The 15,978-nt window shown below is 42.3% G+C and overlaps 1 protein-coding gene across 3 annotated transcripts in view; it reads right to left on the bottom strand.

Moving 5' to 3' along the window:
* Positions 1-15,978, bottom strand: part of TRMT11 (tRNA methyltransferase 11 homolog) — a 74,136-nt gene that overhangs the window by 14,477 nt on the left and 43,681 nt on the right. For all 3 annotated transcript variants that reach the window (XM_040429102.1, XM_040429104.1, XM_040429105.1), the window contains one exon: positions 5,161-5,281. In XM_040429102.1, the coding sequence (XP_040285036.1) occupies positions 5,161-5,281 (121 nt within the window). The remainder of the gene's footprint in view (positions 1-5,160; positions 5,282-15,978) is intronic.

Below are 15,978 nucleotides of genomic sequence, written 5' to 3'. Positions count from 1 at the left end.
TCTGCCCCGGAATTCACAACTTCTCCACCTTCAAACGTGCCTTAAAAACACATCTTTTCAGACAGGCTTATCAAGCTACCTAAACTGACTATTCCCCGACTAAACCTTTCCCCCACCAACTCCTCTAGCCTAAACTCGATCCTCTAGTAGTCCCAAACCCGAAGCAGATCGGCCGGCACCACTCCTGTCAGTTCAATAATGGCTGAAATCCTACTCATCACAATCAACTACCTTATGTGTCACCCCCAATTCCTCATAGCTTGTAAGCTCTTGTGAGCGCCTAGTGTTTCAGTTGCATATTAGCCAGTTACTTTTTGTTTGTACATGAACTCTATGAATTTGTAAAGCGCTGCGGAATATGGTGGCGCTATATAAATAAATGTCATTATTATTATTCCTCCTAGTGCAACAGAAGATATTCACGCAGAAGAGGAAGTCATTCGTCGCTCTGAGTACCCTAGAGCAGAGCGTGCAATGTAAAGTCCTGGTGTCAATGTGCAAAGTATCTGCAAACCATCTGGTCTGCGAATTAGAAGCACCTGCCTGCTCGCCTGCCAAAGCGCAGTAAGTCATTTGTCTCTGAGCTACAATCAGGTGCGGTAATACAAACACTTAACAACCACAAAGAGTTGCTCAGCTAAACAGCCAATAATAAAATAACAAAACAATAAAAACAAATGCCAACACAGAATATTAGAGCGGAATGCGCACGCCAACTGCCGTGGTCTGAAAAGGGGGTTAACTAGAAATAAACTACTGAATGCTGCGCTTCGAAAAAGAGACTTGATTTAAGACCTGCCCGTGGATTACTAACAAAAAGCAGAGAGAAAATAAACAAGTGCCAAGGGTTTAAAGAGGAGGAAAACACGGCAATTTTTTTTGTTTGTGCCAAAGTCAACACTGTTGATCTGAGGAGTAACAAGCACAATTTGTTATGTTAATGCTGCGGCTGTTTATCATTCCTGCTCTTGTTTTATCCTGAGATAGGCCGAGATGTCACTTGTGGTGCACGTCATGGATGCCAGGTGACCTTGCAGTGGGGTCCCTTAAGCTGTGATGTTATGACAAATGAAGTATAAACTACAGATGGCCAACTCCTCGCACAGTGAGCAGCAGCCATTTCAGAGAAGATGGAACGCATTCCATGTCGGTGCACTGCTCAGCCAATATCATATCGCTTCCATCTCTACTTGTCAGCAGCTCATAATTGGATCTCTCAAGGAGCCGTCACGTGGCTTAGCTTAATAACAAAATGTGCCGAGATGAAATGAGGCAATCTGCAGAAACAAGCAGGTGCTGGTCAGAGCAAAGCTATTTTACAAGCTTCATTATTCCATTTCCAACTTTCAATACACTTCAGTGGTTCTGTGAAGTGATGGCAAGACCCATTAATTATACAGAATTACAAAGTGTATTATAGCCCAGAGCTGCAATCAGAATTCTGCGAGTTTAACACCAACATCATTGGGGGAGATTTGTTAAAACTGATGTAAAGGAAAACAGGCTTAGTTGTCAATTGCAACCAATCACATTCCACCTTTCATTTTCCAAAGGAAAATCCTATTGGCTGCTATGGACAACTAAGCCAGTTTTCCTTTACATCAGTTTTGATAAATCCCCCCCCCCCCCCCATTGTCTATACAGAGCTTGCATTCTGGGACGTGTATTTACGCAAGATACTGTATAATAATTTGATGTGCTGTAGGAAAATATGTCTTCCATTCCTTTAAAAGAGTTCAGTTGTAGGGTGTGAATACGGCCATATAAGCCCCAAACAGATAATCCAAACCTACTGCATATTTTTTCTGAAAGTAGACACCCTGCAGCATTCAGATTGGCTTCTAATACAGTACTTTGCAACAACTGGATCACTGGAGTATTAGTCTGTTTCAGCAGGGGCAGAAAACAAGTGGCTGGCAGAGGAGATGACACAGATTGACTATACAAGACAAGACATAGCCCCCCAGCACCCCCCAGTAAAGGATTGCTGTTTCTATGTGTAACAAAACATTATCCAAATGTAATAGAAATCTACTTGACAAAAAAAAAAGCATTGGGCATCTTGAATTTCAACATGCCCGTCATTCTGTTCTCAGGGAGAGATAGGTCACTGTCAGAGGTGTCTAGCAGTGGCTTTCCTCCCACTCCACACTCATAATAAGGACGCTCCTCTCAGGTGTACGGAGGAGTCAAGAGGAAGAAATGTTGGCTGCCAGCTATTGAAGGTGTATGGGCTTCTTAAAGGGGGGATAATGGATTATTAGCAAGTGCCCACAGCCTGCCCCCTGAAACAGAAGATTCATACTCGCCTGCTCTGGTCCTCCGGACTTTATTCGTTGTCTCCATATTCCGGTCCTCACACTCTACGGTCACATACACCGCTCCAGCCAATGACTGCCTTTAGCAGTGGCATGCTGCTTGTGGCTACATTACCTCGGAAGATGGAGAGAAAGGGGGCAGCGCCGCAGAGGACCAGAACTGCGTAGAGCAGAAAAGTAGGACTTCTGTTTCAGGCTGCATGCACTTGCTAAAAAATCCCTTGCCAAGTTATTCTCAGAAAACCCGTTTAGGATGGCTACACATGGTGCTGATTATGCACGTTTTTTCTGCACAGATTTTGTTCGGGAAAAACCACAGTGTAATACAGCACCAGCAAAAAAAAAATTTTTTCTTAGGTGCGTAAATTGACCTGCTGGGCAGATTTTGGAATCCACAGTATGTTGATTATTATTTGTGTGGATTTCACCCTTTTCAATGAAAGTGGAAGATATGCGGTAAAACCGCATCAAAAAATGCATAAAAATCACACAAAAAAGTGCCCAAACCACAATAAATAGTTTGGGTTTAGGTGCAGATTTCTTGAAGTTTTTCTGCACACAGATCTGCACTCTTTAGATATCAATGGCCTATCCTCCAGGATAGGTCATCAATAATCAGATTGGTGGGGGTCTCACACCTCGTTCCCCAATGATCAGCCAACAGCACCAGAAACGAATCTGTGAACAGATTTGGAAGAAGAAAGGCAGGCGTACGCGCATCAGTTCCCATTTATGTGAATGAGGGCGGAGCTGCAGTAACCTTTGTATGTCAATGGCACCCAAAGCACAGTGACAGACCTGTATTGCCTGCAGTGCCATAAGTTCATTAGGCCAAAGTGACATAAACCAAACCACCCATCTCTCTCCCCCGAATAAATGAAATAACACCAACTGGGGTCATTTACTATCCAGAATAGTGACTTCTCCCCGCTCACGCCAGGTCTAAAAAAAGTGGGCAAGGTAGGGGACGGCCTGGCAGGTTTAGGTGTAGAAAATGGTCTGAATGTAAGACAGCTAGGAGCCTGCGCCTCTACATAACCTCGGCAGATCCACCGCCAGCTATAGGGGATATTAACACTGGCATCTAAAACGCCGGTCTTAAAGGGATTCTGTCACCAGGTTTCACCCCCTCCAGATAAAAATATGGTTATGTTCAGGGAGCTTTAACCATTCCTAATGTGGTCTTATAAATGTAATCTGTAGGCTCATTTTGCTAAAAATACGCTATTACTAACCTGTCAATCAACAGAATAAGGTGCCCAAGGGGATGTAAATGGATCCAAGCTGCCGCCCGCACCTGCTGCCGTTCGTGCCCAGCGCCGCCTCATAATCTTCTGTGACGCCTCCTGCTCTCCCTCCCCCCCTCCTCCTGCTGTAAGATTGCTGTGACGTCTCCTGCTCTCCCTCCCTCCCTCCCCCCTCCTCCTGCTGTGACGTCTCCTGCTCTCCCTCCCTCCCCCCTCCTCCTGCTGTGATGTCTCCTGCTCTCCCTCCCTCCCCCCTCCTCCTGCTGTGACGTCTCCTGCTCTCCCTCCCTCCCCCCTCCTCCTGCTGTGATGTCTCCTGCTCTCCCTCCCTCCCCCCTCCTCCTGCTGTGACGTCTCCTGCTCTCCCTCCCTCCCCCTCCTCCTGCTGTGATGTCTCCTGCTCTCCCTCCCCCCTCCTCCTGCTGTAACATTGCGATGTTACAGCAGGAGACGTCACAGCAATCTTCCAGCAGGAGGAGGGGGGGAGGGAGAGCAGGAGGCGTCACAGAAGATTATGAGGCGGCGCTGGGCACGAACGGCAGCAGGTGCGGGCGGCAGCTTGGAGCCATTTACATCCCCTTGGGCACCTTATTCTGTTGATTGACAGGTTAGGAATTAGCGTATTTTTAGCAAAATGAGCCTACAGATTACATTTATAAGACCACATTAGGAATGGTTAAAGCTCCCTGAACATAACCATATTTTTATCTGGAGGGGGTGAATCCTGGTGACAGAATCCCTTTAATAAATGATTTCCCAAATGTATAAATGGGACTGAGCTGCAATACCTGGCAAAGCTTAAAGGACATGTGTGGCGCTGTTTCTGGGAAGAACAACCAGATCTGTTATTCACATACAACCTCTTTTAGGGTATGTTCATGCCACTGATTCATAGCAGAATCTGTAAAAAAACATCCCATACATGTGAAATGGAACATTAGCGTCATACTGTCCCCAATGGGGCTCACAATCTGCGTTCCCTACCAGTATGTCTCTGGAGTGTGGGAGGACACTGAAGTACCCGGAGGAAACTCACACAAACACAGGGGGAACATACAAACTCCATGCAGATGTCCTTGGTTGGATTTGAACCTAGGACCCAAGCGCTATAAGGCACCACTGAGCCACCGTACACTGATTTCACTGCACAGTATTTTACCTGCAATAAATAACTAAAATCCAGCACTTATCACAAGACCCTCATTGTATTACATTTTTAATCTGATCGCACACAGGTAAGGGTATGGCCACGCAGACTGGTTTCTTGATGCAGTTTTAAAGCCAAAACCAGGAGTGAATTCCAAAAAGAGGAGAAGTCACATGAGTCCTTTATACTTTCTCTCCTTTTCTGATCCACTCCTGATTTTGGCTTCCAAATCTTCATCAGGAAACCAGACCCTAATAGACTGGTCAAATTTAGTGCAGTGGGTGGGATCAGGCTGAATGATCTGAAGAAAAATAGCGAAATCTGAACTCTTATAAACAGTGCTATTATATTAAAAGTTTTTCTCATCTCTTTATTGAATTGTAAAAAAAAAAAAAAAAAAGGGAAAATATGTCCCCTCCCCATCTCGCCCCTCTCTAAGCTCTCTCACCTCAAACTCTTTCACCTTTTCCATTGTTATCAGGCGCCGAGACGTGTGGCTGGAAAGCATCTGTTCACAGTTGCTAATAAGTTTCAGGCACGGGTGCCGGGGTACAACCTCCTCTGTATATCTAATAGAAAGAAAGCAGAGCTGGTAAAATCAGCAACCAACCATAAAGAGTCAGCCTTTCAAAAGCATTTCACATGCAGATCATGAACGCCGAATTGTGCACTGGAAGATTTACTACTGACATACATTTTTGGAAAGCGAAAGCTGGAGAAAAACTCAAGAAATGCAGGCCACGTGGTTCCTGAGTGAAGGATGGTCTGCATGGATGCATAACCTAGATGCCATGTTAAGTGCCTCCTGACCAAGTGTTGAAAGTGACAGTAGGGAGTACATATTGGTTCACACCTCTGTCAGAAATTGATGGTAAGGGTCCGGCTACATGGCGACATGCGTCGCGGAAAAAGTCACAGTTATACAGCAACGTGTCGTGCGACATTTATGTCGCGCAACATTTTTGGTACTGATAGTCAATGGTTTAGCAATGCAACATGCTGTCAGTCGCAAAAAATCCAACTTGGATGTCGGGTCGCAGTCACAGCATGTCGCATTATGACACCATTAATTATCATTACAAAAACCGTCGCACAACATTGCTGCGACAAGAAGTAGCGAAACAAAAGTAAAAGTAAAGTGATGGATTAATGGTCTTTTTACAGAGCTAATTCAAAGGTAACATCCACTGTGAAGGCACTTACTGATCTAGCTTTTGCTGATGGACACCACAACAAAACACAAAAATGCCAACTCTATAAATAAAACTAAGATAATTGCTAGATTTTGTAGCTGTTCGAACCTCTAAGTTACCAATATTTGACTAACTGTACATATTGGAAGGAATTCTTAGCTAAAGGGGTTGTGTCAAAAACAGATTCTACATTTTTCAAACCAGCACCTGGATCTGAAGACTTTTGTAATTGTATGTAATTAACAATTTAGCATAGCCACTATTCTATTTAACCACTTCCCGACCGCCCATTGACTATAAACGTCCTTGGGCGGTCGGTTTATCTCTCAATGGACGTTCTAGAACGTCTATTCAAAGATCAAAGCTGCACGCTAATCGTGCAGCTGCCGAGCGGGGGGGCCCGCTGTCAGTGACAGCAGGGCACCCCAGAGAGAAGGCAGGGACCGTTCCTGGGTGTCCCTGCCTTCTAGATCGCTGTATACACAGCGCTCAATGAGCTATGCGCTTCCTGTTCTGGCCCGGTGGTCATATGGGGACGGATCCAGTGAAAACACAATATGGTGCCATTGAAAACGGATCCGTCCCCCATTGACTTTCAATGTAAGTCAAGACAGATCCGTTTTGACTTGGATTTTTTTTTTCATGAATAATGCAAACGGATCCATTATGAACGGATACAAGCGTTTGCATTATTGGTGCGGATCCGTCTGTGCAGATACAAAATGGATCCGCACCGAACGCAGGCGTGAAAGTAGCCTAAAACGTAAAAATAAAAACTAGACATATTTGGTATCATTGCGTCCGTAATGACCGGATCTATGAAAATATTACATAATCTACCCCACAAGTGAACGGTGTAAAAAAAAAGAAAAATGACACCAAACAGCTTTTTTTTGTGACTTAATCTCACAAAAATTAGATAAAAAGCAACCAGAAAGCCAAATGTACCCCAAAATGGTGCCAATAAAAACAACAGCTTGTCTCGCACAAAATAAGCCCTCACGCAGCTCATTCAACAAAAAAGAAAAAAAATTATTGCTCTTAAAAAACCATGACAGAAAATTCCATGTTAGAAAATCCAGATGCCGCTACTTCCCTTCTGAGCCCTGGCGTATCCCCAAATAACAGTTTACGACCACAATTGGAGTTTTACTGTATTTAGGAGAAAGTGGGTAGGAAATTGGGGGGGGGGGGGGGGGGGATATTCTCCTGTTATCTTTTGTGAAAAAGAAAGTTTGGGCCTAAAGCACAATTTTCTTGTAAAAAAAAAGAAGTAATTTTTCATTTTTACCCCCAAGTATTAAAAATTCTATGAAACAGCTGTTGAGTGAAGTGCTGGCTACACCCCTTAAAAATTCCTTGGGTGGTGTAGTTTACAAAATGTGATTACTTTTTGGGGGTTTTCACTGTGGGGTTACCTCAGGGCCTCTTCAAATGCAACATGGTGCCCAAAGACCATTCCAGCAAAATCTGCCCTCCAAAAACCATATGGCGCTCCTTGCCTTCTGTGCCCTGTCATGTGCCCAAACAGCGCTATATAATACCACATATGGGGTGTTACTGCAAACTGCAGAATCAAGGTAATAAATATTGAGGTTTGTTTTGTTGTTAACCTGATGTGTTCCAGGAACAAATTTATTAAAATGTAAAATCTGCAAAAAAAGTGACATTTTGAAATGTCACCTCTATTTTGCTTTAATTCCTGTGGAATACCTAAAGGGTTAACAACATTTCTAAAACCAGTTTTGAATAGTTTGAGGGGTGTCATTTGTAAAATGGGGTCATTTATGGGCTGGTTCTATTATGTAAGCCCCACAAAGTGACTTCAGACCTGAACTGGTCCTTAAAAAGTGTGTTTTAGAATTTCTTTGAAACATTTTAAGAATTGGTTCTAAAATTCTAAGCCTTCTAACATCCTAAAAAAATAAAATGACATTTACAAAATGATGCCAACATAAAGTAGACATATGGGGAATCTTAAGTAATAAACATTTTATGAGGTATCACTTTATGTTTTAAAAGCAGAGAAATAAAAAAAATAAAAAAATGCTAATTTTTAAAAAATTTTGGTAAATTTGGGATTTTTTCATAAATAAAGGTGAAATATATTGACTCAAATTTATGACTATCATGAAGTACAATGTGTCACGAGAAAACAATCTCAAGAATGGCTTGTATAAGTAAAAGTGTTCCAAAGCTATTACCACATAAAGTGACACATGTCAGGAAGGGGGTAAATGGCCCCGGTCTGGAAGTGGTTAATAAAATGTATCTGTATAGCGCCACTTACTGTTTGTTCTTTTCCGTAGTTTTAATCCGTCTCACTGAGCTGGTCGAACATGCTCAGTTTATGTCAGAACTGCCACCAGCCATATGTTCTGTTAGAAGCTGTGGCAGTTACTGGCTTCTTTGGGAGAGTTTTCTAGACATGCTGTGAACTGTGCAGAGGTCATTGTGTATGGAGGGGGTTAGAGATGAGCGAATTTCCGCTTATTAAATTCGTTCGCGGATTCGTTCAGAGGACTCCCCTGCATAACGGAAACGGGACGGATTCGTTTTGCAGCCCATAGACTTCTATTATGACGGAATTAATAACGGAATATCTCTAAAGGCATTCCATTATGCATTTCGTCATAGAATTGCGTTATGGCCCGTGGTAACGAAATCCATAACGATATTCACCTTTAACCAACAAACGAAGTGTGAACGAATTTTAAAATATGAAATTCGCTCATCTCTAGAGGGGGTAGCAGATAATTTGTGATATCACCTACTGTGCATAACTAATCCAGTATTATTTATACAAAGTTGTGATAGGTCAACCGGCCTGTGATGATAATGAGATGACTGCTGAAAAGTGATCTCCACAGGAAGTCATTTTCAGGCATTTTATTAGGCTTAGTGGCCAGTGTGAAAACTGCTGAATTTAAATATTTTTTTAATATGAATAGTATCATGGAAACTGAAAAAAAAATTACCAAAAATTTGAAAAATATATATTTAACAAAAACTTGATTCAAACAATGCAGATTACCTTTAAAGAAGACGTGCCAGCACAACAACTTATGACCTATCCAAGCGTCTGATTGGTGGGGGACTACTACTTAAAAGCTAATCATTGTGGTCACATTGTGAATTCTATGATCCTTCTATACATTGTCTATTGACCTAGCTGGACATTTATAATCATTGTGGAATGAATATTTCTGCAATACATTTGGTGTATCACTTCACGGTTTACAAAAGGTATACTATGCTTCCAATATTTGTCACTGTACTTCACAGTACTCATCTCTTCAATCGCCACAGATCCAACAAGTACAACACGTGACTACTGTGGCCACTAATTGGTATGGCATCACCAGCAGCTTGCATACAAAGACTGTGGGGAAGGGGTGCCAGAACATCAGGAGATTGAAGAGAGAGGTATGGGTTATAATTTTAGAACATTTGCAGGTCGTTTATTTTTTTTTAAACACTCGGACACCCTCTTTAAACAATGAGTAAGAAACCGGTAAAACCCTTTTGATGGATGCAGCATAGCAGCCCTATCAAAGAGCTTCCAATTTTACAGGGAGCAATTCTGATAAAAACTGTATTATAGAAAATCCTGCAACTTATTTCGAATGGCTATGCAATTTGGTGGCTGGGAATAGGACATATTACACTGAATTCTTTTCAATAAAGACTGTTCAGTGGTTTGAGGTTCTTTCTGTGCTTCAGGAGAAGATATGTCTTGTAGCATTCGAAATGGACATGGGTGCCAGACTAACAGTTGGTAGCCATACACTGTCAAAGATTCAACCTTAAGGGATTCAGGTACAGACACAATGATATTTAAAATATTCTTTTAGAGCAGATCCTAGGACTGATCTAAGAAAGACCCCGATAGACTAATTTATTCCTTCCGAGTCTAAACAGACAGAAATACTTTGGAAATATTTTACTTCTGAGAGTGAGGTTTATGGTTTGTAAAATGTGTAAGCTATGTCAGAAGCTGCCATGTTTGTGCCCCTTCCTGTCTCCGTTATACTCCTGTCTGCTCTCTGGACTTGCTCACCCCATGTTCTGATCATCCCTAATCCAGACTGATTCCCTACTCTCAGCAATAAAACAGAACAAGCACCTAATCCCTTTATCCAGGTCTGTCAAACAATATTAACTTCTAAAAGCTGTTGAAAATGAGTGTTTGGGTTCAAAATCTGGCAACTTGTCTAAGGAGAAACTCATGGAAAAAAATAAAACTGTTGCCAAGTTTATAATTAATATAGCAAAGACGTGTCCTTTGCAAGTCCCCTGAATGATGGCTTTCGGTTTCTGTCCTATGTGTGATCCTGATTCTACCACCATGCAAGTAGTGTTATAATTGTAGTACGTCAGCCCAAAATGCCTTTCATAAATCTAATAAAGCCAGATATCAACAGTCCATCGACAGGTACGTCATCATCTCCATGAAGGTGGACTCAGGATTTACCAACATGAACCCCAGCACTCAGCTATACCCTGGAACTTGCAAAGATAACAGAGGTTGTCCAAATCAGACAACGCCTTTAAAGGGAACCTGTCATGAACTTTTTGCATACCTCACTAAGGGCAGCATAAAGTGTTGACAGACATATTGATGTCAGCCGTGTGCCACTCATGAGCTAATATTAATTGGTTTCTGAGAACCAGCATGATAGTCATGGCAGCTGGGCCTGGGAAAGAGTCATGGCTATCTGAGAAATCATGGTTATTCATGAGTTCCTGCTCTCCTCAACCTCCTGCTGATGATTGACAAGTGTCCTACTGAGTTTTCCCACTAGGAAAGAATTTCCACTCATCAGCAGGTGGACATGGAGAGCAGGAGCTCATGAATAACCATGACTCTTCTCAGATAGCCTTGACTCTTTTCCAGGCCTGGGCTGTGATGATTACGATGCTAGTTCTTGGCTAACCACTTACTCTTAGCTCATGAATGACACACCTCTTAAATCAGCTTTTCTGTGACTACTTGATGCTGCCCTCAGTGAGGTCAACATAAACTTGATGAAAGGTTCCCTTTAGCTATTTTAAAAGAACCCAAATGTATGCACTCTGGGGATCCATGGACCTGCTCTATGCCTGTTACACGCTCAGTGACTGAACGCTACAGATGTGTCCTTCCTTACCTTTTTGGTCGTTTAGCAATAACCTGAGATAAATGGTGCAAGAGCTTTGAAAAAACGTACATTACTGTGTGGAGCACTTTGAAAAACGCAAACGTTTTTTTTAAGCCGGTCATCTTGCACCATGTACCTCAAGATATCTTGAAACAAGCAAAAAGGTAAAGAAGGACACAACTGTAGTGTAATATAAGCATATACGCTGGGACTCATGCATAAAACTACCCACCTATTGCATGTAGCCAGATTAATTACGGTATTTCATTTTCTCTGCAAACTGAAATCTGATTTATGTAGCACTGAGCCCGTGACAGTATCTTGGGAGACCATGGCTACAGAGGGCATGTCCATGGATGTAGAATACTGAAGAAGCCCTTTAAGACAAACAGTGACCACCTGTAGAGACATATCTTTGCAATCATGGAAATAATTGCATACTGTGAATTATTATAATCCAGCATAATTAAGTTTCATTAGTAAATATCATCTTTCATTTTCAACACAATTATAAATGTTTAAATGATTCAAAAACAACAAAATAATTTCTGTAAATGTTTACTGGATGCTTCTCATAAGCAGTGGGAACTGGGTGAAAGGCCAATAATTCCATTAGTGCTTTGTGTAGTAAGCCTACAAAATGGGTTGTCTAGCCCTCAATACTAAAAAGAAAAACAGTTTTCAATGGTGTCAAAATAACAAAAGGAGCTATACTTGCCTTACCTCTTTGCTGCCACTCCAGTGCCAACACGTCACCGGTCCACCGCTGGTCTGTGTTCTCCTGGTACAGAGATCACGTGACCACTGTAACCAGTAACTGGCTGTAGCGGTTACATGTCATGTATCGTGGAACAAGAAAGAGAGAGACACGCAGGGGACTGGTTAAGCATCGTCACTGAAGCAGCTGCAGAGTGTTAAAGGGGTTATGCAACATCATACAACAGCCCCCCATGTGCCGGGCCCCTCAGAAGGAATATACTTACCCATCTCCCTGCGCCGCTCCTGGTCACTGCACCGCCGCTGCTTCTCCCTGTACACGGATGAAAACATCCGGTGTCGGGGGGGGAGCAGCCAATGGCAGGCGGAGACGAGCCTCCCTAGCATCGCGGGTGACGCCTCCCCCCGACACTGCATGTTTTTATCCGTGTACAGGGAGAAGCAGCGGCGGTGCAGTGACCAGGAGCGGCGCAGGGAGATGGGTAAGTATATTCCTTCTGAGGGGCCCGGCACATGGGGGGGCTGTTGTATGATGTTGCAGGGGAGAATTACTCTTTTTGTTACTTAAAAAAAAATCATTAGGGCTGGACAACCCCTTTCAGCTGGACATACATAAGACAATGTCGGTCAAAAGTTAACATTGCTTTTTTCTCCATTCACCCCCTTAGTGACCACCCATATCTTGGTCACTAAGGGGCCTTGGGCTAGGCCACTGCCTTTTTACGCCAACATATTCTAAGGGTTGCATGGGTCTCCAGCAGCAGAGAGCCAAGCTCCTGCTTCAACGGCCCGGACCAACAGAAGCACCCATATTGGCTGTTTAACCTGTTACTGGTTTAGAGGGAGCTCCCTCTATCACTTCACTGGCACCGCAAGTGAGATTGCAGGGTGCCCACATCTTCGGATGGCAGCCTGGGGCCTAATGAAGGTCTGCTTGCAGTGCATGCCTAGCAGGCTACGCCTCTTGGACGTTTGTCTGTATAGCATTAATAGAATAGTTCACTGTACTCCATAAGCAATACAGTGAATTATAGAGGCAATCAAAAGATTGCCTGTGAAAGTCCACTTGTGGGACTAGTAGATTGTTAAGAGCAAAGCTTAAAAAAAAGTCTTATTAAATTAAAAAAATTCACCTTTTTCTATAGGAAAAAAAAAAGCTTTTCAATGGAAAAAATAAAATCCCCTCAACATTTTTGGTATCATCACACCTGTAATCACCCTCACTACACAATTACCATGCAATTTATTCCATATGGACAATGTTGTAAAAAAATGTGCCACAATTTCAGTTTTTTTTGCTTATTAAAAAAAAAAAGTCTCTGCAAAAATCACACAGCTCCAGCGCTTGGAATGTGATGATGAAAAAATGCCTGCCTACTTACAGCCTAGCGTATATTATGCCTATGAAGAAACCAGTAATACTGTATTTATTAGCTTTCCCAGCATAAAACCATTATTCTCAATAGCCTGGAGGTAAGTGCTCTGCCTTCCAACACAGGGTCTCGGGTTCAAATCCCAAAAGAGATTTGTACATTTTTCCTTCAGTTAATTTTTTTTATCCAACATTTAATCTATAATAAAAGTTACCGTAACTAAAATCGTTTGTGTATGGCAAAATGGCTTGATGCAAGTAATGCTGTACTTGCTAGGCTGTAAGCAGTGTATATGATATGCTATGACACAGCTCTAGGATGAATTTACCTTCTTTCCTGATACTCATATAGAATACTCCCCATAACTAGTTCAAGATCTGTTTCTCAGTGTAAAGGCAAAGTTTGAAAGTGTTCTATGCTGGTAATGCGTCTGAGCCTGTACTCATTACCTGTATATTACACTTCAGGCCAGCAGGTGGCAGCACTGAACTGTAATATACCTATTTCTATATAGAATAATGGAGCAAATTCCACTATTCTACACAATGTGCAGTCTGATGATTGCAAGTTTGAGTCCACTTGGGGCCATATAAAAAAGTAAAAAACTTTTGAAATATTTATATATATTAAAAAAATATATAAAAATTCAAATCACCCCCTAAATAAATAAACAAAAAAAATAACATCGCGGGCATCGCCACGTGCGAAAATGCCTGTACTATTAAAATATAACAAAAAACGTATCCCATACAGTGAATCGCATAACGGGGGGGGGGGGGGGGGGGGTGACAGATTCATAATTTTTTCATCAATTTAACAAACAAACAAAAATCACACACACAGAATGCTATTACCAAAAACTACAGATCGTCTCGCATAAAATTAGCCCTCACACATCTTAGGAGACATAACATAATAAAATAAATTTTTCCAAAATAATTTTTTTTTCCAGCATTAAAACGCAAGAAAAACGATACAACTGTGGTATCGCCGTAATCATACTGACCTGGAGGATGAAGAGCACAAGTCAGTTTTACCGCACAGTGAACGCCATAAAAACAAAACCCATTGAACTGGGTGGAATTGCGTTTGGATTTTTTTTTCCAGCTTCCCTCTACATTGTATGCCATATTAAATGGTGGCATTAGAAAGTACAACTTGTCCCGCAAAAAAACAAGCAGACATACGGCTACATGAACGGAAAAATAAAAATGTTATGGCTCTGGGCTGCCAAAGATAGCCGAGCTCTTGTTTTTGACTGTATCTCCGGCAGTCCCAAAGAGTTGAATGGAGTGGCAGACATGCATGCATGTCGACCCTCCGTTTAAACAAAAGAACATGGGCCCTATCAGTCGAACCCCTGCCAGTCACACATATACCTTATCTTGTGGATGGGAGATAAGTTGTTGTAATGGGACAACCTATTTAAAATGGGTACCCAAGATTGTTTTTAAAACTTGGCAGAGAGCACTCGATTGTGTAAAATGGGTCTGCAGTGGTCAAGTGTTGTTATCATTCATGTGACCAAACCAGCCAATCACTGTCCTCAGTGGTCACGTGCCATTTATGCACAGGTGACCACTGAGGCCAGTGAATGGTTGCAGTGGTCATGGGAACGATGAACAGCACGACTGCTGAGGCCAGTAAGTGGCTGCAGAAGTGATGTAAATGAAGGCCCAGTGGGGATCACAGCAGCGGGTGGCGGTGTGGAACCAACTGAACATTTAAAAGGTGTTGTTTTTTTAATACCGCTATCAGGGAAAACCCCTTCAAGAAGTGTTAGTCGATTACATCAACCAGTAACAATATGGTTGAAAACAATTGTCATTTAAGCTTCACTTTAGAAATTAGCTGCATTTTCATGAATCTTCTTGTTGATGGTTCAGTTTTGGGGTCCTGAGATCAAATCTGACCAAGGACAACATCTGTATAGCATATTTGCATGGGTTTCCTCCCACACACTGAAAACATACTTTGAATTTAAAATGTGAGCCCTAAATGGGAACAGAGACCAATGTGAGTAACAGCAATGTCTGTACAGCATTGTGGAACTATGGAGGCAGAAGGAGCAAGGGTGCACTGCATGGCCTGGGCTCTCCCTCAGTGCACTTAACTGCTTACTTGCATATAGCTTGAAAGAATTTTTTCTCCATAATGGATGGCTAAGTGAAAGGAATCATTACATTCAGCTGAGCCAGCCCTACAAGGTATTGTGCATGGTTTAACACTGAATCTCATGGTGATAGACCTGTCACCACAAAATACAGTGCAATGTGCAGGGACATGTTATAGAGTGGAAGAAACTGAGCAGATTGATATATAGTTTTATAGAAAGTGGACGGTACTAGAATTGACAGCTATCCATATGTACACAGAGAAGGCTATCAATCAATGATAAGACTGCACACCTGGCTATTGAGCTCAGAAAGAACAGAGATTGATGGAATCTGTTCCCATAAAACTATATATCAATATGCTGCCTGCAGATTACACTGCACGTTCAGGGGGATAGGGTCCTTAAAGGGTTTCTGTCACCAGAATTAACCCTATTAAGCTAGCTGACATAAGCGATGTGCTAATGTCAGCTGAACCTAACTAGCCTATTCCTACTTTCATCTATGCCCCCATTACTCCAGAAATATAACTTTTATAATATGCAAATTAACCTCTAGGAACAGCCTACAGGTATCAGCCTACAGCAGGGCATTGTGGGAGTTGTAGTTTTACAACTGCTGGAGGGCCGCAATTTGAGGATGCCTGCTCCTAGAGGATCCGTTCTCCCACCTCTGGCCACGCCCTGCTACAATAGATTGACAGGGCCAAGCAGCCTTCACCTCTGTGG

Source organism: Bufo bufo, chromosome 4 (assembly GCF_905171765.1).
Source record: "Bufo bufo chromosome 4, aBufBuf1.1, whole genome shotgun sequence".
Taxonomy (NCBI): Eukaryota; Metazoa; Chordata; class Amphibia; order Anura; family Bufonidae; genus Bufo; species Bufo bufo.
This window is presented reverse-complemented; position numbering and strand designations above follow the sequence as displayed.